Source organism: Rhizoctonia solani, chromosome 3, assembly GCF_016906535.1.
Source record: "Rhizoctonia solani chromosome 3, complete sequence".
Taxonomy (NCBI): Eukaryota; Fungi; Basidiomycota; class Agaricomycetes; order Cantharellales; family Ceratobasidiaceae; genus Rhizoctonia; species Rhizoctonia solani.
In genome coordinates, this window is record NC_057372.1 from 1 (window position 1) to 26,667 (window position 26,667).

Sequence of the window (26,667 nt, forward strand, 5' to 3'; positions counted from 1 at the left end):
CCTAACCTAACCTAACCTAACCTAACCTAACCTAACCTAACCTAACCTAACCTAACCTAACCTAACCTAACCTAAATCATCAGGAAAGATTGATTGTCATTTTTTAGTCATCCCCGTGCCCTTGAAAGAGAAACACGTGCGCTTAGTCAAGTAAAGAGTCCACAAAAGCAACCACCATCTTCGTTTAGTGAATTGCGTCCAGCCTTATCACCACAACTATGTCAAATGCAACTCGGGGAAAGTTATACAGTTTGCTAGCAGATTCCGGACGCAAAAGTGCTCAGCGTGTTCTGGAAGGCGTTGCAAATTCGCGCTGTATGATTATTTGTGGTGCTGGTATATTGGTTGAGGCGCAAATCCCGGTAAGAATGATAAACAGTATCTGTCAAGTCAGCCAGCGACCTAACACTCCTATTACAGGACTATTGTTCACCGGGAGGATTAATGAGCTTGAAGTTTCGGATTTTCAACAAGAAAGTAGCTGGCAAAGACGTTTTTGCAAACACCAATGCAGCTGGGGGGCTACACGTCAAGGTGCTGAACTACATTATGACTTCCTTGCGCCAACACGCTTGTGTTGCTCCCGTAACAGATTTTCATTGCTTGATTCAAACCATGCTGAACACCGATCGGGCCGTGAAGTGTCTTACTTGCAACTTTGATGGTCTTGAAACACGTGACCAACCAAACCTTGCTACAAAGGTGATTGAGCTACATGGTAAAAACAACACTATCTCCTGCCTGAGTGGGCATACAATATCAACCAATGGAGAGATTATTGGCTATGAGGACATGTTCATGCAGGGAGATGAAGTTCCTTGCCCTACCTGTTCTACTAGCGGTCTGTCTTTAATATTCTGATGATAGGAATGGGATTGATATACTCTTCATATTTAGGCTGGGAGCAATCCAAAGGAAACAAACGCCTTTGCAACCTTAATGTTGTTCATCTCCTGCGTCCTGGAGTGTACCTGGATGAGAGATTCATTCCTAGCATGAGCAGTGGTGAGGACAGCAGAAATGAATTATGTGACCTGGTTGCTTCTTGTCAGGTTCTGCTGATCGTGGGCACCTCCCTTGCAACACCACACGCATTTAGTCTAGTGATGGAGTTAGAGCAAAGAATACATGAGTCGGAGGGCGTTGTTGTCTTTATTAACACAAAGGACATGTCAAAAGGTTGACTTGCTCATGCTGTTGACTATCATATTCAGCTGGATGCGCAGGAGTGCGCCCGCTACATTCTCAATAGCATAGCTCAACAGGTATGTAATATTTTCCCATGTGCAATTGCACATGCTAAATGTTTCTCAAAAAATCGTCATAGAATGAATTTGATGTTCAACGTGGCAAGGAAATATGGCTAGAGGTAAGATATGGTTCAATGGGAACTAATTTGTTGGTTCCTGACACTATGCGCAGCTTTTGGAGCGCGAACTTTCAGGGACCTCTGCGGAGGCTCTCGAACCACTTACGATCCCGGTGTGTTGCATTTGTTCTCATCCAATGGAAGATGTTTTGCTTGCGTGCACTTCATGCAACCAATATTTCTGCTTCAAATCTCCGGAACACAAACTTGGAAGAATGTGCGTTTCACTTGACAGGTTTTCACCTTCTCAACCTATCCCTTTCAACGAACGTAAAAGCCAATTTGTGTGCCCAGAATGTTACAACCATGAAGAAGGAAAAATGTATCCTGTACGTATTGTTATATCATAGTAACTCAGTAGACTTCTGATATTCTTGCCCAGCACTTTGTTGCTGCGCCTAGATTCTTTCATCACTCTGTTGAATCTCCCAAGAAATTGCGGGTAGTGATGTTTCACCTGGGTCAGTTCTGGCCTATTTCTGAGCACCTTGAGGGATGCATAGTGAGCGCCTGGAAGGCAGAGGTATGGGCAGTGAGTTTTATTTCCTAATTTCGATTATGTTGTGTTTATGTTCACAATTGGACCAGTGCTTAACAACGCAAATCCGTCTTCAGGATTTATCAGAGTCGCCCACTATGGTTATTGAGAGGCGAGCTAAAATTATAACAGGAGTTTTATTTATTTTAGACTGACTATCAATTCAGTGGCTGCAAACAGAAGACATATAATACCCTAGTGGTGTATGTGACCCACGCACTCTATAACAATGGTCTTTACCAGCTTACCAATAGCATTGCGCTGGGACCTCAGAAGGTGATTAGCATAAAGTATGACTGTATCACAGCCACTCACCTGAAAATCAGTTTCTGGATCTCACGATCAAGCCAATCCATGGTCTGATAGTCAATTTGTGTTTTTCAGCTGCCATGATTCTGGCATGTGGGCGCACGTACCAAGACATAAAGAACGCTCAAGAATTGGAGGCATGGGTGAAAAGGTATGAGCAATTCATTACCACAAGCTCTTCACGAACTTTACAGATTCTTTCAGGGCCAATACATTTGACAGCATCGTTGGGATGTTAAACGAGCGTTTGAATCCTTGTTATTTGGCTTCGTTTGTTGCCAAAGTGAGTACACAGCTACTTGGGTACAACCACTGGGACAAGCAGTCAGTCATGGACGTCTGGCTCCGTGACACCCTTGCTTGTACCCACACGGACCTTGTCTATTTTGGAAAAGAAGAAAAGGCGCAAATCTTTCTCTTTTCTCCAATGCAGTCAAGGCCGCTGGGAAGAGAACTTCCCAGTATACATATGACGTGCAAATGTGTCCCAGGCAACGATAACCGCTCCAGGAGGAAAACATGGATTGTCAAGCACCGCAGCTTCCAAGGGATGGATTTGAATCATATTGATATCAACATCAGGTGTTTGCAATGCCGCTCATCTTATGATCTACAAGCAAGTGACCATCAGGGCACATTGGTCAAAATTGGCGGATTATATGCAGCTCTTGTGCCTTATTTCTTGTCTCAATGATATTGGAATCATTTATGTATATATATATAATACCATCACGATACAGATAAAGGAATTATGGGGCAGGAGGATTGGAGGTGCATGAGATTCACACAACAGATGAATAGCGGAATTGGAAGTCAAGAATATCGATGGCTGTTTGCAAGGAGTTGACCAAAAGCAGTCCAGGGATATGAATGTTCCTCGCCATGTGAATTTGTGTCTTCAACAGTCTAGTGAAAGCCAATTTCAGTAAGCCATCTCTGTATGTATAGTTGCTGAAATAACAAGTAGGCACTCACTGAATGCGGCCTCATGCAAACTGAGTCCTGAGAGTCAAGGGGAAATGTAAGGCGATGAAAGTCAAATTTTTCTATCACAACCTGAACTCCAGCCGGGGTACGTATTTCCGCTTCTCCAGTAAAAACAGCTAAATCCAGGTGTGTATGCTTACAGGTAGTCCTGTAACGCATCAAATACTCATTGTGGGAAAAAATGGCTTTCCTAAGCTTGGGCACCCATGAGACTGAAGCGTTTGATCTGGCACATGTGCAAAGTGACCAAGGGAGAGGAAGGTCAACACCAAACGGCCTTCCGCTCAATGATCCGTAGCAGAGCTTTTTGACCGTTGGATCAACACGCAAGTTATCCATCAGTAAAATATTGCTGTGTGTGCGGGAGCGCTTTGATGTTGCCCAAACCCAAAGCAGAGCGCTCTTGAGAGTAATCCCGTTATAGAAAATCTGCACAAAGAGCTCTGGGAACATGACGGCAAATTCTTCAGGTAGTACCAAGGAAGCGGTTGGAAGCACGAGGGAGTCCCAACCACATCTGAAAGTAGTTAACTTGATAGTTGCATAGAGATGCACAGCTCAAACTGAACCTACCGAGTGAGGCTTTGTAGTATATCGGGAATAGTTCCCTCCTCTGTCAGGTTAAGACCACAGCAAAGCCCAAATATCCTTGAAGTAACTGCTTTTTCAGCCATGCAATCATGGTGATTTATCATGCCCTTTATCCAGGCAGCCTCATTACTTTGTGCGCCTTCTTCTATCCACCATCCGCCACCAGGAGCGCTTTCTGTCATAAATAGAAAAAGAAGGTGATATGGATGCTCAAGGCTTCCCAATGGCCATTAGTTCATCATGAACAAACACAAAATAGATTTAGTACACTCACTCCAGTACGTATTTGATATTTGCATTGTTCACTACTTCCTGGATACTTATCTCAAAGACTGTTGTCACAACCTCATATGCTCCGAGCATCAATGTGATTCCGTTGCAAATATTTTTTGCTTGCCTGTATAAGGAGGGTAGATAGCATAGGACTATCACAACTTGGAAAGAGACTGATCGACGCTGTTATGGAATGACTAATTTAGACATATGCGCCCCTAATTGCCAATAGTGAATAATGCGAACTGGAGTAATCATACTTGCTCTATACAAATATGGGCATGAATATTACTATATTTGGAAACTGGCGGTGCTACAAGACCTTTTATACTTTATTTCCTCATTGCGCTTGCATATATACACGTCTGATTATGCGAAGTGGTCATAATATTATTTCTATGATTTATAGCATTTTTTGTATCATGCATTTATATATAGGAACAGTACTTATAGACCATAGAACAAGTGCAAGTAAGCATGCAAGCGCCGGCGCTTAGTAATTGCAAATAAGCGCCAAAGGTCGGCGGGGTGCGCCGACGCCGATATCTCGGCGGGAAATAGGCATATTACTATGCAGACAAATACCAATAGGTCGGAGGCTCCGGCATCTCACTTCTCAAAAAGGAATCGCCTGATTCTAAGCCAAATTGATGGAGATACTAACCATTTAAGTTTCTAGCTTTTTCTATGAGATCCTACCTTGCCTCAAGGTTATTTTTAGTATTCACACTAATGTAATTTAGTCATGTATGCTCTAGAACATTCTGTAAATAGCCTTGGGTCTATCTCACTAGGACATATTGGGACTAATTGGTCTTTATGTATCAAATAGCTCAGACTGTACCTCTCATGTAACTTCCCCTTTGGTACATCATGTATATAGTTATTTGTTCTCCCTCTGGGGTATATAAACCCCCTGAGGGAGACCCTTTGAATACAACCTTCTTTTCATCCCATTCTTGCCCCTTGTGTGAACTTGAAGATCTATTAGATCTTCTTTACTTAGTTTAGAGTGTCTTATTTTGCTTTCTTAGCCTCTTAAGCTCACTGAACTTAACCTGTAAGGTATCTCGGCGCATATAGCCTCTAGCAAGGTCCCAACAGATACTGGGTAGCTAGGAAAGGCTCTAGGGCGACCCTGAACCTCTTGAGTAAGTCAGTTGGAAGAGTTTAAGGCCTTGAGAGCGGCATATACACCTTAACTGAGTGCGATCTCAGTCAAATAAATTACTAACAAATCCAGATAAATTATAGTAGGTAACTAAGACTCAATACTAACTTTCATACTATAGGTATAAGCATAACCAACCACCTGCATCTGCAGTAATCGCTTGATTACTTGTTAAGTGTAGGGATCACCCTGATTGCTAACCTAATTTACCCTTATATAGCTAGTCTATTGCCTTTTATATCCATAGATAACTGATCTATTAATCACTTTATTATATTTTGTACTTAATTACATAGTCCCTAAAACCCTACTCTATAACAGACGCTGTGTGGTATTGAATCCACGATTGATGTGATACTATAGTGATAAATGAACAAATGTCATCCAAGTAACTTCTGAGTCAATGGGATTTATATTTCTCTTACATCCAGTGTCAGATCAGGTTTTTTGCTAAGACAACTAGGACAATAGAACTTTGTCCAATGGTTTTCTAAATAACCCGGTGTAAAAGAAACACAACCACGAGGGGTGGGCATTTGATCAGCATCTTCCATTTGTGGCAGGAGTTTGTCATAACAATAAGAGAATCCGCAGTGTTTGCATTTGACCAGGTTCCCTCCATCATCACACATCTTGCAGTACTATGGCGTTTGAGAGAACCTAAGATATGAGCAAAAGAAATCAGAAAGAAGATGAACAAATACTATGTACCTTGTCCAAGTCCGATTTTGTGCTATCAGATTGACGAGGACGGCGGATGGAGTTTTCAAAGTTTGAGACAACCCCTTGCTGATTAGAGTGTTTGGTGCCATATGACTGCTTGTTGTGAGGTGTAGCCCGTTCTAGTGGGTTCAGGTCTGAAAGGTAAGGTTTTGAGGTCATGGAGGATGTTGATGATGATGGAGAAGAAGGTATGAGATTTCAAATTAAGTTGCCAACTAAAATTCAAGGCGCAGGGCTTGAGCTCGTGGCATAAGCGTTCGGTGCATGGGCATTGTTAAACACTCACCTGCTTGCATTACAAAATTGAAACACCAATCCACATGGAACTTACTATGAGACTGCATTGTGTAAAATACATACCACTTGCACAAGAGACATTATTTACTTTTACATATTTTGATCAAAGAATATACCAAAATTTCATCCATCCTTATATTATTTCCATACCCCAATCCTACGGAGCCAACCTAATTGAGGTAGAAAAATAAGCGTATTCCTACTTGCCCACTCTTATAACTCAGTTCTATACATCAGGGTGTGCGTAATGAATACATACATAGATGTCTGGAAATAGTAGATGTTATGTTTTGTATCTTGCTGAGATGCCGAGTGCAGGTTACTGCAGAAAATTAGATACCAGACTTAGAAGTTATTCAGGTCAACGGAGATACAGATACAGATGTATTCATGGTTAAAGGAGTTACAAATAATGGCATATAAATCAATGACACCCGTCAAAAACAAACAAACATGGAACCCCTCTCTCGCCCAAACATAAGGTTGCAAGGGACGACAACCGATACTACTGAGACAAAGAAAGGCAACATGATATGTGTGAGATACGTCACTTTCTTGCTGAGTGACGAGAATTGGCTTTGGCAGCATCCCTTACCAAGGGTCCTGCAACTTTGTCTTGCAAAATGTCCCAGCATTGAGACATCTTGGTCCCCAACTCAGGTTTGACTTGGACGGGGATTGCCTGTTGCAAATGCTGAGCCTCGGCCGTCGCAGGCTGGCGCAGAGTAACTGGATCCCCTTCCATCAAACTCATGGTGGCAGATTCTTGACCCGATTGTTTGCTACCTTCTCTCCTTCAAACACGTCTTTTGCGCTCCGGCACCATTGCAGAAGCCTCTGGAGAAGAGCTTCTATGATCCGGTCTAGGCGTTGATGAGGCAGTACGTTTAACCCCGGCGGGTGGCTCCGGGACAGAGGGAGGCCACGTTTCTTCCCAAGCGGAATCCCACCACGAGGGCCTTGGGTCACTATCAGCAGTCCTTCAAAACAGAGCTGGTGGGCCAAGCAAGTCAGGCTGAGAGATAGACTGGACCCAAGAGTTGTGATATCCCCTGTGGGATGCCAGCATAACATACTCCCCAAGGGGAGTTATCAACCAAAAGCATCGTTCCCTATAAAATGGTCATATTCTGTCATATACCCTAATAAATAATACCCACCCCTTTCTAAACCAAGAATCTTGTCTAATCTCCACCCGGAGTATGTTGGTTATTCGAATCCAGCGCCAAGTCAATCGAGTAATCCAACCACATTGTGCCAGTGCACTCCCCGGCCCTATCAGCAAGGTCACGGCACCTATGACTTCAATACCTTCCCACTCTTGATTGCTGATCCAGCCATCAGGAAGGGGAGATGGATTTCCATTCGTCACAAAGACAAATGAGTCTATTACCCTAAGAAATGCTTAATATCACACAGTGAAGAATTCAGACCAAATCAATGAATTATTAGCCTATGATAGAAGAAAACCTACGTATGCCATCTGTAGGTAATCTAATAGCCTCAGGTGCAGCCAATACAAAACGGGTGCCATCAGGTGTGGGAGCAACTGGCAAGGAATTGGAAGATGATTGCATGGTGGTAGGTGTGAGAAAAACAAAGACTTATGGATATCACGTGTCAGTCTTATGACAAATAGTTGGCCCCTATCAAAAAGCCCAGATGGAATAGATATCAGGGAAGGCCAGAATAAGGGTGGTTGCAAGCACAAGGATAGAATGTATCATTTTCTGCTGAAGCGCTATTAGATGGTATACATGTTCTGACTTCACGCAATGGTTATATACACAAGACTGAAAGGAGAGTAAATATATACTATCTTAGTATAGTATGAGATCTAGTTCTACCGCAAATCGCCCTTGACTTTTGTGCAGCACCCCTAGCATCTCATTGGTACTAAGCTTCCAAGATTGTTGGCACCCAGAGCACTCAACCTCCAAGGCAATTGCACAGACCATACACCCCTCCCGCGCATTGTGTGTTACCTTCCAATATTTACGATTGGTCATATTTGCCTGCGTGTGACAGGGACAAGCAGAAGATATTTGTGGCAGTGGTCGGCCCAAAGGCCTCATATTCCATGGCAATGAAAGTATGAGGCGGGGTGAGTGCTTATTTGAGAAGTACCAAAGATTTGAACCCAGATATAGGCTGTGCAATGACAACCATGCGCCCATGGTTTTCTTGAGCTCTTGCTGTGCAGGTAAAGATGGGTCAGGTTTGTTGATCCAAATGTTGGCCAATTGCAGAGTCCAATCTGCCCAAGCTAAGTAGTGAAACAAGGCCAGCGCAAGCCCGCATACAATTGTGGTCACCATGCCCCTTAGTTGAAAATGGTCAAAATCTGGTATCTGAGAAAATATAAGTGTGATTCACCTTTGGAGCTCCATCTCCAACCGCTGAGCTAGTGCTAGATGAGAGAATGCGTCGTAACAGCCAAAAACAACAGCCTCCAACGATAACACGTCCGAGCCTGCAGGTATGATACGACGCATAAAATGAATCATCTAATAAGAACCATTAGACTGTTTGTTGCTCTTCCAGGCCATCCTACTTTTACAAACCTCTGCTACCTCCATATCCTGACCGGCTGGGACGGCATTTGTAATCACAACGCTGGATGTTAACAATACACATAGTATGTGAAATCCTCTGTGACGCTGTTAGTTGCAATTTGCCATATTGATCAATGACTCACCCAGTATCCATGCAGGGAATATTATCAAATGATCCTATAAGTATTGAGATGAGCTCTACCTAATACAGACCTAGCGTTGTAAGTATTTGAGAAAGTGGCCTCACAGAAAGTCAACCACCCACCCAATGACCCCTTCTGTTGAGAATTTCAACTAGAGCTTGCCTGTATTCATTCAAAACCTTGACATTTTGAGGTGTGTGAAAAATAAGGATCTTGTGATTGTTGTAGGGCTTCAAAGTGGGCTTTGCCAAGTGATTCTTGCTTGATGACCCGGTAGACAGGTGCCTGTTATGGTCAAAAGGGGTGATGGTGGTGATTGTGTCAAAGAACCTCATAAACTTATAATCTTCCTGTGAGAATAAAATTGTAAACTTTCATGTACGTCACCTACCGTTGTGCGGAGGCTGGGGCTGATTTTAAGAAATAAATCCTTTGTTTTGTTTTCATTGAAACAGCAAGGGAAGAGATCAGCTTCAAGGCAAAAATGAACATCAATTAAGCTGGAAATCTTCTTGCATGGTATGCCTTGATCAAGGTAGACAACTATGCCGCCATACCGCTGTGTGTTTTGAGCCATCTTCTTGACCAACTTGTAGGTACCATCTGTTTTCAAAGTAGTTCCAGCAATGATGAATAGATCCACCTCGGTGTCAAATTTCAAATCCCATCCCTTGTTCTCCCAACTAATGTCTTGTACTTGTTGGTTGAATATAATGTCAGGAACCAAGTATCCTATGGGTCAAGCTTGTTTATTAAGTGCCAAGGCAGCTTTAGCTGAAGGGATAGGGTTGTTTTAACAAAGAATATTAGAAATGAAAATAGAAATGAAAACATGCAACTTACCAATTTCTTTGCAGTGATCACATTGTACCAACCCTAATTTGCCCAGTATGTGATCAAAGTCTTCAATAGGGCGTAGGCTAATTTGAGAACAGGTGTGGCATTGAAGATGTTGGTTGGATCCGTGCAATTTGTAAACTTTTCCAGATAGCGCACCGTCAGTTTGTAGTTGAATTCCGTCAAAATTTTGCATGTAGCAACGGCGCAGAAAGCCCTGTCTATTAATGGAAGCAACCCATTCCTGGAATTTTGGAATAATGGCTTCATGACTTTTAAGCCTAAGCTTTGTCATTTCTTGGTTTAGTAAAGCTAATCTGCCGCTGTCCTGTAGGGTGGTGATATCAAACAATTCATTGCCTTGGAGTTTGATCCCATTATAGGAGTAAACGTTGCTATAGAGTCCACCAGGAGAACGGAAGTCCTGTATGGAATAAATATTTTCCCAGGTAGAGATTATGGAATCAACAACTTCAAAATCATAAAGTAAGAAAAAAAAGAAAGAAAGAAAACTTACTGGAATGCCTGCAGAGGTTGACACGCCAGCGCCACAAAAAATAGATATTGAGCAAACAGGTTCAAGTGCCTTGCTGATTTCATTGTGGTATCTGAGAAACATATCTTTTGAGATTGTGGGGATACTCATGGCTAAAAGCTCTCAATCAATTGTGCTTTGCTGGCAAGGCCCAGGAACGTTGTGGTTGCGGTTTGGTGAGTCTTTTGAATTTCAAACTAGAGCTCAAGCTTAGGTTATCAATTACCTTATATACCCATCTTGGCAAATGTGTGTATGTCCTTTAAAAATATCAGTAAAAGACTCAACACTGTGTGTACATTGTCCCTTGTATGTTATAGTGGAGTTCCAAATACTCTAGGGGTATGGATGTTGGCCTTGTACTGTAAACACATGTTACCAAACCTTCCACAACCTTTGACAGTCTAAGCAACAGTCTAGTAATGCCTGCATGCCGTATCTCCCACTTACCTCATCAGTGAACAATGTGCATGCATATATTGCAGTAAATTGACTCAAAACTGAGCTTAGCGCAGCAATTGTGAGGTTTGGAAATACATTCAAGTCTTTCTTTGAGGGCAAGCCCAATACAGCTTGTATTGATAGGCAAACTGTCTGAACTGCTGCATTGAAAAATTAAAAGCATGTAGCATAACATATACAGTGATGAGGATATATACAAGGAGATTAAACCCTTAACTAGGCCTCCATATTCCATCTTTGGATATGCTGAAGCCTTGCATCACTCAGAAATCTGCCTGACTATCAGGATCTATGGTGCCTGATAATTAATTCACAAGTCAAATCATATTTCTCAGAGGGAGACAAAACCTTGAATAAGCTCCTCACCATGGTTACTATCTCCACTGCGGTTGCTGTGACCATCATTGTCATCATCCATGCTGTCATCATTGTCACCTTCCCAGTCATTTTCAGCAGCTTCTACCATCTGATTACACTATAATCAGCCATTATGCCTTTTGATCACAGGTCTTAACAAGCCCAATGACTCACCAATACAGCCTTGGCACCCTGTTTGGCATAGCGCTAACAACATGAAAAGGACAAGTTCAATGACACACTCATTTCAAATAAATAAGATCAAACCTGGCCGTCATTTGAGAGAGAGCGAATCACTTGTCCAAAGTAGCTTGTGTGATCTACACTCTGAATAACCGAGAGTAGATTGGACAAGGCTCTTGCATCCCCTGAACTCATGTGAAGAGCCCGCTCCTGTAATTCTGTAAGCTGTTCCAGTAAAACATGATGGCATCTCAATGTGCGTCAACCAGTCTCCTCAAGACCTGATTGCCCATCTTCTACCTCCATGTTGCTTGGAATATAATCATCATCCTGACTGGAGTGATGTTCTGATTCTGAGATGTTTTCCGAATTGATATCTTGAACTTCAACCTTTTGCCTTTTTACGGCAGGAAGAAAATCAGAAGATGTTGTAGATTCCAAATTTCTGGACTTGATAGCCGTGTCAAGAGGTTGAAGACTCCCAGTAAGAAAAGTTGATAGTCTACTTTGTTGAAGCGGCGGGTCAATATCCAGTTCTTGCACTTTGGTGGTTGTTTCAGGTCCAGGCATCTCCAGACCGTTGCCAGCGCTTTGGTTCAAGTCCATTTGAATCTGCCTCTTCTGCACCGCAAGAAGTAATGCTTCAGCTTTACTACCTGCATCAGGGATGGGGACTTTGGATAAAACAACACCCTCCAAAAGCTTTGATAACTTGAGCAAGCTTATCAGCTCACGCCAGTGTTTACTGAGACAAAGGAGCTCATTGTATTCCTTGGATTCCGTACTCAGAGCATTGCTGATGCCGTGCTGACTTAGCTTGGATACATATATCTCTTGGTTGGTCCAAAGTTGGTGAATAAGCTGCAAGAATAAGTTTAAATCCATTCAAGGTCTGTAAGCGCAACAATATTATCTCAAATGCATTACATACCATGTGAGGAATGTTGCTCTGCTTGCCCTGTGTTTGATATCGAATGAGCCTGGAAATTATCCCTACAGGATGATCTTCTTCACTGGTATGGGGCGTTTTGCTTGTGTATTTATCTAAACTTTCACTTCCAGCAATAATCTTGATCAACTAAGAGAAAAGAATATGTTTGGCTGAGTAACCCATAAAACAGCATCACCTTCCTAAAACCTACATGTTGTGTCAGATGGTACATGGTGTTAAGTTCAGAATATATCAGCTCAGAGGTAAGCACAGAGGGCAGGAGTACCTATCATTATTGTTATAAGGAACAGGAGCTTATTTGACACTCAAAGATAACTTACGGTCTGTGAAAGTGTCCATTCACCTGATCCATCAGGATTGAGAAATGTAACAAAGTCAAGCAGTCGCTGTTTTACCCTTTCAAGGGTGCTTGAAGCCCCGCCTGGAAGCTTTGTCCATGGATGGTCTTTTTTTAGTGTTGACTTTTCAAGATACCTCCACGTGCAGCACTGAGATGCAAGTTGGAAAGGCTGAGAGTCCACAAGTAAGCTAGTGCTTTGTATCAGTTTGCACTGAGCAATCATCTCATGAAGGAGATCAGCAACAAGCTATGTGAAGAAATCATAAGTACACACAAATCATATTAAAAAAAAACTGATTTCCACAAGCCCACCTGATAAAAACGTCCCTTTACAAGTTTCTTTCCCCATGTACTGGCATTGAAAGCGGGATGTAAGAACAAGTTATCCAAGACGTCTTTGACAGCATCGGCTAACACGTCAGAGCGTAGTAAATTGATGAGACCGTGACAAGATGCAGGATTGATGATGGATCGTGTCAACACTGCAAAGCTGTTATCAAAGACATGTTTGCTAATATTGCCATCACGGTGCAGCTTGTGCAGCTTGTGTAAAACAAGGAATCGCTCAGCATCTGAGCTTTTAAGGCGTTTTTCTTCTTCATTTTTTAGGTGCATCTGAGTTAAAAACTCAGCCGGATGGTTCTTCTCAAGGTCTGCATGTCATGAGTACTTCTGATACCAGAGCAAGCTTCTATGAAAGTTGAATCTGCATGCTTACCAGGGTTATACACTTCTGCAATCCACCAATGTTCCTCTTGATCTGTTAGGAGATTACAAGCTTGAACTCTGTGCTGACCATGGTACACTAAAACCAGAACCTCCTTGGGCAGCTGGGGGATTTCTCCAGGACGGCATTTCTCCTTTAAGGACGTGATGAAAAACGTATCTTCTGCTTCACTCAAGATCACTTTGATGGGATGCACCTCCCTAGCTATCCCTACTTCAACAAATTGTTTGTGGAGTGACTGGATCCATTTTATGGTTGGTTCCCGTTGACTTGGGTGGGGCTTGACCTGCCCATTACTGGTGCTAACCCGGAACAGGCCAAGGAAAAAATCATGTTCTGCTTGTGCAAAAAAGTTGGAACACAACTCCCCCGTGTGCTCATTATTTTTTCTTGATTGTGTTGAATTGAATGACAGGGAATCCATTGAGATGCTTTAGTTGAATTTGACTAGATTTAGCAGATGGTTATTGAGCGTGTAGTACTGGCAATAGTCTGACAGGTATTGTAGTCCAGAGGGGGATGCAATCTGAAACATTATCATACCTCAACCTTATTATCAAATCTCACCGTGCTGTGATCCTTAATGGTGCCTTGCCCTGAATTCTAGTCATGTGGGTGGCTGAATGAACATCTATAAGTTTGGATGTGCACTAGGGCTTGCATGTTGCAACCCCAACAACTAACCTTGCTCCTTTACAGCATCTGGCAGTGCTATGTCAAAAGAGGATCAAAGCTTTAAGAACAGAAATAAACATATTCAAAAGTGGGTGATAGCTTCTAACACAAGATCAATGAGTGCCTAACATTCTTAGTAGGCCTATGGCTCGAAAAATGTAAGATATCAATGACATGTTGCTAAGTAATTTGAATCCCAGAGAATAATTGTTATGTTTCACTATAGTATATGGGACACCCTTCCTTCTGAAACTCCTTCACCTCGTAGTGTCCAAACCAGAGAATCAACCCCAAACCTTACGGCTCAAAGATTGTCTAATCAATTGCAATCGTCAAGCCCTTTACCTTTCACCCCACTTGATGGGTCACCGCTTCCTTTCCAAACTCCTAAAAGGCCCCGTAAATCTGATGAGATTGAACTACGGTTCAAACGACGCATGCTGCATACATTGTAAGCGCAATGACAGACCTACATATTATTTTCACCTCACTGGTTTATACACTGGGTCCAATAGCAATGAGTCTGCCACCTCACTTGAAGAGAGTGTTTCATCTGTGCACTTCCTGTGAGAGGTCCAGTGAAATTAATATTCCATTCATCTAATCTTTAATAAGTGAATTAACCGCTGAGCACACAACAAACCAGACAAAGCTTCAGACTCCTTCTACTCCAAGTTGCAAGTAAGGGTATCTGTTATTTCAAAGAATATTAATTCTCACCTATATTATTTCCTTTGCAAAGCGCAAATAGCTCCAGCTCAAATCCCCATGCATTGCATAGTGATGCAGAGAGCAAGAGAGAACAAGTTGGGTGGCGTGAAACTAAAGTCACTATCCCGTCAAGGTGAGTTTACAATACAAAAGTTGAAATCTCATTGTGATACATTCCTTTTACTTCAGCCCAGCGCCAAGTGCTTCAAGCAAAGAAGACTCCTCCAACTCTGATGTTGATGTTGTTGGATTGGATGATGAAGATTTGAATGCTAACAAACAAGAGTCCCAAATTTACTCTTGCATGGAAGGTCAACTTATTGCAGCTTCATCAGTTTCAAGCCTAGGCAACAGGAGCTTTGCATATAGTGAAGATATTATTGATTTAACAAGTGATTCTGAAGACATAGACCTCAATCATGGTCACAGTGGCTACACCTGTTCTAATAATCAAGCTGATATTATTGAAATTGATAGTGATTCTGATGGGCCTGACCAGTATGTGCTGCACTGGACATATAACATTTATGTTTTACTTATTCTTAATTCCCCATGATCTTTGACTCTTTATCTAGCTATGCTAACATTACCAATAATGAATATTCCCAGTATTCAAATTCAAAAGATACTGTAAAGACAGAAAGGTATGTGTGGGCCTACAGCGCACTGGGACTATTCTCAATCGCATTGGTTTCTACTACAGTTGCACTGAATGGATCCCATGCCTCAATACTTTGGATCACAATGAACTCATGATCCTCAGCACATGCATTGAAGCATGGGAACCGGCTATCAATTGGGAAGCTCAGAGCGATCACAATCCTCTCTGGGACGTTCTACATAGCCCACTTATGGGTTCGCATACTTTGGATCAAGTAACAGCATACCTTGTCTATGTTGCATGCCGCAAGCAACCAAAATCTCTAGGGGGACTTTGTCTGCTACCTGCATCATTATCTGGCGCTTTTTGACATGAGAACTATGCCATGGATTACACTATATGGGCTCATTCAGCTTCACCAGAAAGCCTTGCCCAGCTGCTGACACAACAAAGCATGATCTGGACCCATAATCTGGCTCCCCAAATCATCCTGATTCCAATTGTTGACCATAAGGCTATGCATTGCTACCTTTGGTATGGAAAGGTCATCCACAATTCCATACTTAACAAGCTTGATCTCTCTCTGCAACTCCTTGACTTGTTACCAAACCCTGGATCTTCCAAATTCAATCGTTGATTTGTCTTTGTCAAGAAGCTTGTAAATTACATGCTGCCACACATCAACGGGAGCATTAAAGGTAGCTTGATGGATTTACCATACTATTGTCAACGCCCTGGTAGTGCAGACTGTGGCTATTTTGTGTGTCAAGCAGTATTGGCTTTGACAATGAACCATGAACGCGCACTGGATGACTTGATTGGTATCACTGAGATCAAGGGCCGGGTATTCCAAATCTTACAGGACTGTAAAGATGGAGCATTACAAAATCTTTCTGATGGCTACATCCCGCATTCCTCCATTGTGCTTCACAAATTGTCCACTATTGCGCCCCCACCCTGGCTTGGGACTCTTGATCAGACAGCTAACAATCATTCAGACCCCAATAGCGAGAAGAAACAAACCTGGAATGTGCCTCAAATAGTTCGATCACTCTCAGAGCCAAGTGAGGATATTCCACCTGAGGGACTCTCTGGAGGTTGGAACGAAGTTTTTGGGGAACAAATGGAGAGAAGATTTGCAACGGTTGACCCAGAAAGATTCAGTGGCTTTCTTGATGGAGTTGAAAATGCCAGTTATCAGATACCTCAAGGAATGCTCTATGGTGTGGGTGGTCAGCTCCCCCAAAGTTTGATGAAGGCCCTCCTTTTGGAAGATGATAATACAGAAGAGGTTTCCTGGTTACCTGGAGATCACGTTCAATTGGACTCGGATAGTGACTCCCTTGAAGAACCCAATAACAGTCTGGCTGTGCCACGCTTTTTGAAATCTCTACCCTACCTTGGAAGTGAAGATGATCAAAACAAGGCCTTGTTAACTGGCTGTCACAAAAGGCGCCCACTCAGGCTCAACTGGGCCAGGGACCCATTGCCTATTGAGCCTGAGAGTCTCACAGCTGGCCTTACTGTTGACTCATTATCCCTCACAGTGAAGAGCCCTCAGTTTACCTCAAATATTTCTTTGCATGTTTGCCCACCACGAGGATCCACACTCACAACAGACATTGGGTTATTGGTCTTGATCAATGGGAAGGTAACAAAACTAAGTCATAGTGAGTAAACCTTACCTTTAGCTAAACTTGTGTTCAAAATCCCATAATACATGAAATTGTAGTTCCCAACTTCACTTGGGGCCATGTGGGCAGTGCCAATCCTTTCCGGATCAACGTGTTTTTCCCAAACTATGAGAAAGGCAAAAACGCTGGTGGTCGTTATATTACAATGCTCAATGCTCAGGATTGCTCTCTATGGTACACAGAAGTTGTCCGTCAAGCCATCATGCAAGCAGAAATGCGGTGCGCACCCCAACTCCGTCATGCAGTCACTTCCCTTCAACAAGAACTTCCTGTTACCTACTCTAATGCTGAATCACTTGTAAATGGTGGGAACCAGGGAAGGCTCCACAGGGGATATCCAGTGTGCCATGAAGTCTTCAACATCATTGCGCTTCTTGCCAGGGAAATAGTGGAAAACACAAGAAGGCTGGCCAAATTTAAGGGCTTTTTCTTTCATATCTGGGGCAGTGGTTTGAAGTCCTTAGGGCATCAAATTCCTAATGAGAGGGGATCTGCATTGCTTTGTATCTTCAAAGAATATCCTTTTGTTGATTGGAGTCTTCAAAACCCTCAAGACATTGTGGTGGACATTGGCCTAGAAATCAACATCAAGCAAGAGGAACTCTCATTGGATACAAACGACTTGACATTGCTATGGAAACTCAGTGTTCTCAAACAGCTTATTTGGCCTGCTTGGCGTAAAGGACATGTCAACTCCTACATGCACTCCCGTGTTGTGGCAGGACTTTCTGCAGCTCCGCGTAGCCTTATAAGCCACTCTTTTTACTATTCCCACGCATACATGAAGGACAAGGTTGTCACCTACCATCATTGTGACAGCAGTATTGGGATTGGCTTCTCACCCAAGGATGGTCTGAACAACACGGACCAATACAATAATGAGATTGCCAAGTTGACAAAAGGATGGACCCAGAGCACAGGCTGTTATGGAGTGCAATTAGAATGGCGGTGTGGAATCTGGGCATCAGAACAGATATTGAGGCTAGACCCATCCTTGTGGGTGCAACGTTTCCTGATGAAAGGCGCTATTGTGAGTGTCTGATTTACAAAGGGTAGTTGGGTTCACATTGACCAGATTCATTTTAGCTTGCATTCAAAACTCATCATGTGGTTCAGCTCAAAGTCACATTTCTCAGGGCCTATGACTATTTCTTTTGTAGGGTGCAAGTTTTGCCAGCCCCACAGCGCAGAAGTGAAGAGGTTCTTCTGCTTGCTGCAGTCCTTCATTACCTTATGCATGGACTAGTAAAGCGCCCAGATGAGATGAGCTCTAGTCGTTACATGGCAAAGGGTCTTGGAATTCTTTCCAGGGCTATGTCTTATGGGTTTGCTTCAGTCAACCCAGCAGCCCTCTCACCTGATTGTTGTGGAATGAGTTGATCCCTCCAGTTCACTGAGTACAAGATCCTTCAATACTCAGCTCGTCATACCCCTGCTGGAGCTCGTCTCAAGCCAACCCTTTCATTATCCAAGACTGATCAATTTATCATTCGGGCACTTGAAAACATGCAGCAGAAGAATGCAGCCAAACGGGTAATGCGTACTGGGAAAAAGCTGATCCAAAAGTCAAACAACCCAACTACACCAAGCAATTCAGCTCCTTGCCAACTGACAACAGAGACTGAAGATTTTGTCTTTTTTGATCACTTAATCAATGAAGACCTTTCTGGTTGGCTTTGGTCAAAGTTCCCCATCCAGGATCAAACAGAGGTGCCAAATTTGCGGAGCTTTGAAGGTCCATTTCAGCTGAAACTATGGAAAAATTCAGTTGGTCCTGGAGTTAAGTGCAAGAGCCGTATTTCTTGGGCAGGGTTCCAGAATGTTATTTCTCAACTATTCCCTGATGATTGGGTCATGAAGGACCGTGGGCAGATGTGGGATTCATATCAAGCAGTTGTTTTGGACCCCATCATAAAACGGCTTGAACAAGAAGACAAAGCCAATCGTGCCACCCGTGCCAGTGGGTACAGAAAATCAATACAGTTTGTATTTGGATATTGGGAATTTATCCCATGCATACAAGGTGACCGGATCTGGAGCTATAAGGGGGGAGGAAACAACCGGGTTTATATGATATATCATAATCATTCCAAGAAGACAAAGTAGTAGTCACTGTAGATCCAACATGTTCCTTGATATCTATTTTTTTTTTTTTTTTTCAAGTCACAGCACTTCAGCGAATTTTTTTTTTCAAGGCTGGACTGGTGGCTTGGGCATGGAAATATGTCAGGTTGGGCTCAGGTAAGATAAAGATCAGGCCTAGGCCAAGTGAATAGCCTGGTAGGATGTCACCAGCATAGATATGATTTGGGCTGTGGATAAGTGAGACTTGGAATAGAGTATCAATCACAGAAGATATATGAGAGTGAGGCTAGTACTGATGAGCATGTACTGAGAGCGGCTACAGATGTATATAGAACAGACAAGTGGAATTGAAAAAAAAAAAGGAATCTGTGGGACGGTCCCACATGGACCCTGAACAGCGGCAACAAAGATATGTGGGTTGCTCAGCAGCCAGAAGACATATGATAGTGAGGCTAGTACTAATGAGCATGTATTGAGAGCAGCTACAGATGTATATAGAACAGACAAGTGGAATTGAAAAAAAAGGAATCTGTGGGACAGTCCCACATGGACCCTGAACAGCAGCAACAAAGATATGTGGGCCGTTCAGCAGCCAGATGACATATGAGAGTGAGGCTACTGCTAATGAGCATGTATTGAGAGCGGCTACAGATGTATATAGAACAGACAAGTGGAATTGAAAAAAAAGGAATCTGTGGGACGGTCCCACATGGACCCTGAACAGCGGCAACAAAGATATGTGGGCTGTTCAGCAGCCAGATGACATATGAGAGTGAGGCTAGTACTAATGAGCATGTATTGAGAGCGGCTACAGATGTATATAGAACAGACAAGTGGAATTGAAAAAAAGGAATCTATGGGACGGTCCCACATGGACCCTGAACAGCGGCAACAAAGATATGTGGGCCGTTCAGCAGCCAGATGACATATGAGAGTGAGGCTAGTGCTAATGAGCATGTATTGAGAGCAGCTACAGATGTATATAGAACAGACGAGTGGAATTGGAAAAAAAGGGATCTGTGGGATGGTCCCACATGGACCCTGAACAGCAGCAACAAAGATACCTGAATTGCTCAGCAGCCAGAACATATATGAGAATGAGGTCAGAACTAGAGTAGCTCTCTAATCAATCTCATCCTTCCTGATTCATTGATATAAGCCTTATAGAGCTTATGATAGTTCAATGCTGTACATCCAATTTGAAATTTTGGATTGGTGGACTCAAGAGTGGTCAGACCCTGAACACCCAATGGTCTTGAGACTTAGCAGGATGGTTGGGACTGCTGCTGAGCCACAGTGTACCAAAAATTAGAGGCTGAAGCCAAGCTGCTGTTGTGCTACTGGACTGTCCCAGTGGTGATCAGCCCATCTGAGGTCTATTAACCTGAGGTGTGTGGGAGAACAAACCACTCTACTGAAGAACATAGGAAATCACGTGACCCTAGGGCAAAGGGCAATAAAGGGTCTGACAAGCGGAAAGATAAGGGTCCTGGCAACCCAGGGTATAAAGGAAGGCATCCCATGCCTGGGAAGTCATCTCAAACCACCACTGGCACCACTACTTTCTTATCCATCCCCATTACTAAGACATCATGCCTGCCATCAGAACAGAGACCAGGATCTCCAAGGCCACTGGAGAGTCCACCTCTTACCACCTTGACAGATCCAGTGAGCACAGGACCAAGTTCCCTTGGTCCCAGGACAACCTGGATCAATGGGCACCCCCAGATCCATCCATGGGCTGGGACATGGGGAATGATCAACCCCCTATCACCAACATCTATGACTGGCATAAGGTCATCACAAGATGTGATTCCTTCCAACAATCCAAGGCTTATGCCAAACTACTTGATCCCTCAGCAACCCTTGATTACATACCAATGGGTCAATGATGGAAGTGCTACTGGATTGGAAGAACCCTACGCTGTCCAATCAGGGGATACCTCCGCTGGGTTGGCAGTGAGCCACCAAAACAACCCAAACTAATGCAAAGTACCAAGTTCTTTGTGTGTAGAGGTAATGTGGGTGCCTCTGTGGAGGATGTAGTGAGGGCCCCAGTGCTAAAGCACACAAGGAGGTTGGCAGAATGGCATCTAGACATTGAGGAAATTGATCCTGAATGGTGGATACCAATCTCAACAGTAAGGGAATGGCTGGCTGCGGAAATTGAAAACTGGAAAAACAAACTGCCATCAGGCTTAGGTGGCTATGTGGACAACCTCACTCCTGAGGATGTCTATTACATGATCCTAGAACACAAAATGAGCATAGAAGATCTACATGACTGGCTCAAACAATGGGCCATGCAAGCAGCTCAGAATGATCTGAGCAGAAGTATATCCAACTTAGCAATCCATGAACTAAGTGATGAAGGAGGACATGAGTCTGACCTTGAAAGTAACAAGGCCATGAACAAATGGAACCCCTTGGATTATGCTGATGGAATGTGATGAAATATGTAACATTCCATCCAATAACCTTACATCCTTCTCTTCTTCCTTTTCTTCCAATGTTTGCTCCTTCTTAGTAACCATCTGTCTTATCTGATCTTCCAAGAATCATTTTATCTCTAAGTGCCAAATGGAGGAAAAGAAAAGACACTTTTATCAAGACAGGGACCAAAACATACAAAGCAAGAAAAGACAAAAACAGGAGAGGAACTATCTAATACAACTTATCACCAATATACACAAAGGTGCAATTGGTGTCTATCCAATTCTTGCCATCAACTGTGGCATAACTACAATCAGCAAATACAGAAGGCTTAGAATTGGAACAAATAACAGTAGAGCGCCCCCATTGGCAATGGCGCTCTGATCTGTAACTAGTGCGGAAATTGAAATCTTCCTGCACCCACATCTTCAAAGGAACCTTGGACCAGTCCATATCATCCAGCACTGCATACTGAACCATAGGATGGTCACTAAACTCATCAGAGTTAAGGTTCTGCCTGAACCTAATGTGGTGGCCCCAAGAACAAGCAAGGGCTGACTTCCCTGTCTCTGAGGGACCCCACAGAATAAGGATCTTACCACAATCAGATTCAGGGTCACGCTCCAATATATTGGAGGTAACCCACTCCTGAACACCAGGTGGCAAATTGACTGTGGCCCTGGCAACAACATGTCAATACTCCCTTCTACCATAGAAAAGAAGGAGACTCACTTCTTAAGGGCCTTGGGCTCACATACACCCTGAGGAAGGGCGCCCCTATCCCTGTAAAAGTAACCAGTAAAGGCCTTGAGGTTGTTATACCCCATGGCCATATCACAAGGTTGGTGCTCCTTTAAGCAACCAAAGAAACCCTCTGCATCCTCTGCCTCCATTGCATAGGCAAAGTCCTCATTGCGCTGTGAAAGGAAGACTATTAGCAAGTAATTTCACTCCATATCTTGGAACTTACATTTGTCTTGGCCTTCAACCCTGCAGGGCATTGACCCAATAGGAACTCTTCTGTAAGGGTCCCATATTGTGCCTCCCAGGCATCTGCCTCCTTCTTGAGGTACTCATAGGCAGATAAGGAAGCAAATCTCCCATTACTATCCTTGAGCAAAAGAAGACGCTCATGGGGGCGCACTCCTTTATACTTCCATAGGTTCAGGCCCTCTGAGGAGATAAGAGTCCTGGCCCAAACAATGACATGGCAATGCCAGTCAGGATGCCACTGTCCTTCTTTCAAGTCATGGGACTCTGTAACCCCCATGGCACTTTCCAAAAGGGGTCCCCCTCCACTCCTTAGAGTGAGCAGGTGGTCCACTAGACTAGAAAGGAGATATTAATAAAAGAAGACAATATCCAATCAATTCACTTACTCCTTGACAACCTCATGACAAGAGGCTTGCACTGTATCCTCACCCTTGACATAACAGGCATATGTCAAGAGGTAACACTTGCCCTTGCGGCAAAAGCGCCTTCCTTCTTGGGGAAGAACCCCAATGTCCTCTTCCCCTTCAGGGGCTGCAGGAACAATAGAGTCCCTTGACTCCAATGGAGCCATGGATGGGACAATGGAGTTTCCTCCATCTTCTGAGCCTTCCCTGTTGCTGGGCATGACTAACCAACGCCTGGACAAGGGGGGAAGCTTGCAAGATATCTGTGACTATACAGTTATCTTTTAGTAAAAGAACCTTTTGCTATCAACCAAGACCACTTACTCCTTCTTCTTGGGAGTCCAGATCCAACCTTCTTTGAGAGCTCTGGGAGTGAGCTGTGACAGAGGCAGCTCTTGACTCTACCACACAGTAGATGCAATCTGGGAAACATAAGGGGTGGCATCCAACAGCCCTGAAGGCTGTGAATCCAAGACTGTGGAGGGAGTGGCGCTGGCAGTTGGGCATTGAGACATTGTGATGACTTATCCCACCTCCCACTACCCTCTTCTTTATACCATGGGGACCAGGAGACTGAGTCAGAAGAAAATGACTTACTTTAGCAATTCTTTCTGAACAGTAAAATGGCACCATGCAGTAACCAAGCAACCATGAAATATGTTGCTAACCAGGAACTTCCAGAAGACTTGAGAAGCTACCTTATAAAGACAGTAGTGTGGGAACTTTCCCACAGGAAGAAAACAACATTCTAACAAGGATCACATGACCCAGAACAAGTCAGGTGACCTCAGAACAACTCATTGCACAACCATACCTAGGAGGACTTGACAACTAATATGATATCTATCCAGACATCATTTTTGATGGCACAAGTTCATGTCCCCTAAACTGTGTGCAAAAGGGGGGGCAATGTCACAACCCTTTCCATTATTTCCATGAGTCCTGACCTTGTCAAGCCTCCAACACACTCATGTTGCACACCAACATGACCGCAAGCACGCATATACTAGCACATATGCACTCAGAACCTCCAAGTTCCCACATATAAGAGACTTATGGTCGACATGGCTGGACTTAGTGACATTCTCTAAGTCCAGGTCACATGACCTCCCCCCCTCCAGTCCTTTATCAAATACTATACTAAACTACTACGGATTTGAGGTGGGGGGGAGATGACATAATCTCTTCTATAATAATATATTATTCAGGCCTCACCCGCAGGCATTAACATTGGCCCGCGGATAGGGGGGCGGGGGGAGTGCAACGTCCCCCAGCAACTTATATTATTAATATATCACTGTGCATCATATATACTATATATATCTTTGACAGTGGATATATATAGTAATAACCCCTCCAGATATGGGTTATGACACCTGGTACAAGTGGTTACATGCTGGCCAAAGCCCAAATTGGGGGCTGAAGGTGTGATCATGGGTTGTCTGTAGAAGATCATTAGGGCTCTATGGCTCAGTGGTTAAGCAGGTTTGGTCTCAGCTGGTTGTATTTTCCTCATTTTATAACAAGTTTTGGAGACACCAGCAGTAATAGCACCATCAGAGAGAATGCTGATGACTAATCAACCCTGAAATTGAAATTCTGATAGGAAACCAATGCATTTGCTATCGATTGGTATATATACCACGTGATTCTGACATGTTGTGACTTCTTGCCTATTAGCTAAGCGACCCTGAAAATGAAATTCTACCAATAAACCACGTGATTCTGCGTCGATCCATATACATATCATGCCAATTTGAAAACATTGATCAAATTTGTGGACTAATGCCCAAACAGAGCATGCACCTTCCATTTTTGGAAGTCGAGACTACCATAAATGGAAAGAGGGGGTTCAATTACCCTATATAGTGCAGTTTCAAGGATAGATATAGCGTGTGGGAGGAGAAAATGAGAAATGAAGTAAATTTAGTGGATTTTGGTGAAGTGGGCCAGTTTTGAAAAATGGACTAAATTTAGTCCATTTTTTGTTTGGTTGCTCTGTGTGGCCATGGCCTGTACAAACAAAAAATGGACTAAATTTAGTCCATTCTTGCTTTGTTTGCGCTGGCCAACTTTTCACCAAGGGCCAAACAAAAAATGCACTAAATTTAGTCCATTTTTCAAAACTGGCCAACTTCACCAAAATGCTCTAAATTTACTTCATTTCTCATTTTCTCCTCCCACACGCTATATCTATCCTTGAAACTGCACTATATAGGGTAATCGAACCCCCTCTTTCCATTTATGGTAGTCTCGACTTCCAAAAATGGAAGGTGCATGCTCTGTTTGGGCATTAGTACACAAATTTGATCGATGTTTTCAAATTGGCATGATATGTATATGGATCAACGCAGAATCACGTGGTTTACTAGTAAAATTTCACTTTCAGGGTCGCTTAGCTAATAGGTCCCTGCACATAACTGCAATTTTATGTGAAGTATTGAAGAGATGAATTTTAACAAATGATTTCAAATTGCCTTGATAGGTATATGGATAAATGCGGAATCACGTGGTTTACTAGTGAAATTTCATTTTCAGGGCAGGTTAACTAATAGGTTTGGGCGGAAAAACGCGATTTGATTTAAGGTTCTGCTCAACCCCCCCTTGAGCCAGACCCCTATAATAGGTAGAACAAGTTGTATTCTTCAAGAGCATCAAACAAGGTATCCAAGTCAATAATCGGGGTCTTGTCACCAAATTCGGGGACCAAGTGGCACGTTCAACGGATATATGACAATGGAACTATCTGTTCCTGATAGGTTCTATTACCATTGGCGTTCGAGTATTGCTCTTGTAAGACCTTGAACATTCCCACTTGCTACTTCTGTTGTGAATACGAAGTGATCCAAAATAGTTATAGTATGAAAAAGCACCTGAATTTTGGAGAAGAACCAAGATACTGCTTTTTCCTGTGATCCAAATTGCATAGAACTTTGATAGGGCAGTCTACTACACCCTGTACACCTATTGTCAAATTATGGTACAATTCTGTTGAGGTGAAAAATAATTGATTTTTGAGAGATTCATGATAGCAGCATTGAGGACTGATCAGCAAACTACTGGTCAGTTGAAAAACCCCAATCCTTTTCCTTAATGCTGTGAGTGCCGCCTGTTCATGTCATACAGATCCCAATGGCTTCAAGTCCTGTACTCATAGCTTCAGTATTGCCTGAGATATAGCAATGGGTCCGCTCACTGCAGACCCTGGGGACTGGTTGGCAACCAGTCACCTTGACTTTCTTACTTTCTCTTCATACTGCGTGTGCTGCCTGTCCATGTCATATAGACCCCAATGGCTTCAAGTCCTGTACTCACAGCTTCAGTATTGCCTGAGATACAGCAATGGGTCTACTCACTGTGGACCCTGAGGACCAGTCACCCACCTGTCAACTACTACTTCACTTCTGTTTTTATTCTTTGAATCTTGTATACTGCTTGCTCATGCTATTCATGTTACACTGATGTCAAGTCCTGTAATGATGACTCCATTACAGCCTTTGATACAGGAATGTATTTTATCTATTATTGTTCCATGCACCAGTAATACATGACATACAGAATCAATAGTGGTGTGTTACGACTTGGAGCACACCTGCATTGTGTGAGTTACAGACCAGAAATCTACAAGTGAGAAAAATTAGAAATGCAACCCTGTAGGCATAAATGTGTAACTAACCAAACCAAGCTAAACCAACCAAGCAACCAAGCAACCAGCTAACAAA

General features: G+C 43.1%; 8 protein-coding genes across 8 annotated transcripts; 3 read left to right on the plus strand and 5 right to left on the minus strand.

The window, feature by feature from the left end:
• Positions 1-218: 218 nt before the first annotated feature.
• On the plus strand, positions 219-2,062 carry RhiXN_02414 (NAD-dependent histone deacetylase SIR2; the record flags this gene model as incomplete). The annotated part of the gene is made up of 8 exons (XM_043322233.1): positions 219-362; positions 421-841; positions 898-1,064; positions 1,215-1,265; positions 1,328-1,369; positions 1,423-1,698; positions 1,752-1,901; positions 1,958-2,062. The coding sequence occupies 8 exons, from the start codon at positions 219-221 to the stop codon at positions 2,060-2,062; spliced, it is 1,356 nt and encodes a 451-aa protein (XP_043177729.1).
• Positions 2,063-3,029: 967 nt separating this feature from the next.
• RhiXN_02415 (uncharacterized protein) lies at positions 3,030-3,976 on the minus strand (the record flags this gene model as incomplete). Its single annotated transcript, XM_043322234.1, has 3 exons — positions 3,030-3,122; positions 3,192-3,720; positions 3,777-3,976. The coding sequence occupies 3 exons, from the start codon at positions 3,974-3,976 to the stop codon at positions 3,030-3,032; spliced, it is 822 nt and encodes a 273-aa protein (XP_043177730.1).
• Positions 3,977-5,862: 1,886 nt separating this feature from the next.
• Positions 5,863-6,120, minus strand: RhiXN_02416 (uncharacterized protein; the record flags this gene model as incomplete). The annotated part of the gene is made up of 2 exons (XM_043322235.1): positions 5,863-5,898; positions 5,950-6,120. The coding sequence occupies 2 exons, from the start codon at positions 6,118-6,120 to the stop codon at positions 5,863-5,865; spliced, it is 207 nt and encodes a 68-aa protein (XP_043177731.1).
• A 685-nt stretch (positions 6,121-6,805) lies between these two features.
• RhiXN_02417 (uncharacterized protein) lies at positions 6,806-7,012 on the minus strand (the record flags this gene model as incomplete). Its single annotated transcript, XM_043322236.1, has 2 exons — positions 6,806-6,808; positions 6,854-7,012. The coding sequence occupies 2 exons, from the start codon at positions 7,010-7,012 to the stop codon at positions 6,806-6,808; spliced, it is 162 nt and encodes a 53-aa protein (XP_043177732.1).
• A 1,618-nt stretch (positions 7,013-8,630) lies between these two features.
• On the minus strand, positions 8,631-13,773 carry RhiXN_02418 (uncharacterized protein; the record flags this gene model as incomplete). The annotated part of the gene is made up of 14 exons (XM_043322237.1): positions 8,631-8,765; positions 8,823-8,910; positions 8,957-9,015; positions 9,079-9,306; positions 9,348-9,688; positions 11,157-11,256; positions 11,322-11,354; positions 11,415-11,548; positions 11,597-12,191; positions 12,262-12,408; positions 12,473-12,547; positions 12,603-12,869; positions 12,935-13,275; positions 13,341-13,773. The coding sequence occupies 14 exons, from the start codon at positions 13,771-13,773 to the stop codon at positions 8,631-8,633; spliced, it is 2,976 nt and encodes a 991-aa protein (XP_043177733.1).
• A 1,034-nt stretch (positions 13,774-14,807) lies between these two features.
• Positions 14,808-15,706, plus strand: RhiXN_02419 (uncharacterized protein; the record flags this gene model as incomplete). Its single annotated transcript, XM_043322238.1, has 4 exons — positions 14,808-14,868; positions 14,930-15,233; positions 15,311-15,379; positions 15,439-15,706. 4 exons carry the CDS (start codon positions 14,808-14,810, stop codon positions 15,704-15,706), a joined length of 702 nt encoding a protein of 233 aa, XP_043177734.1.
• A 417-nt stretch (positions 15,707-16,123) lies between these two features.
• RhiXN_02420 (capsular polysaccharide export protein) lies at positions 16,124-21,565 on the plus strand (the record flags this gene model as incomplete). Its single annotated transcript, XM_043322239.1, has 6 exons — positions 16,124-17,006; positions 17,069-18,060; positions 18,117-18,365; positions 18,420-18,990; positions 20,596-21,074; positions 21,116-21,565. The coding sequence occupies 6 exons, from the start codon at positions 16,124-16,126 to the stop codon at positions 21,563-21,565; spliced, it is 3,624 nt and encodes a 1,207-aa protein (XP_043177735.1).
• A 214-nt stretch (positions 21,566-21,779) lies between these two features.
• RhiXN_02421 (uncharacterized protein) lies at positions 21,780-23,460 on the minus strand (the record flags this gene model as incomplete). Its single annotated transcript, XM_043322240.1, has 6 exons — positions 21,780-22,227; positions 22,281-22,465; positions 22,519-22,876; positions 22,928-23,214; positions 23,270-23,311; positions 23,356-23,460. The coding sequence occupies 6 exons, from the start codon at positions 23,458-23,460 to the stop codon at positions 21,780-21,782; spliced, it is 1,425 nt and encodes a 474-aa protein (XP_043177736.1).
• Between the last annotated feature and the right edge of the window lie 3,207 nt (positions 23,461-26,667).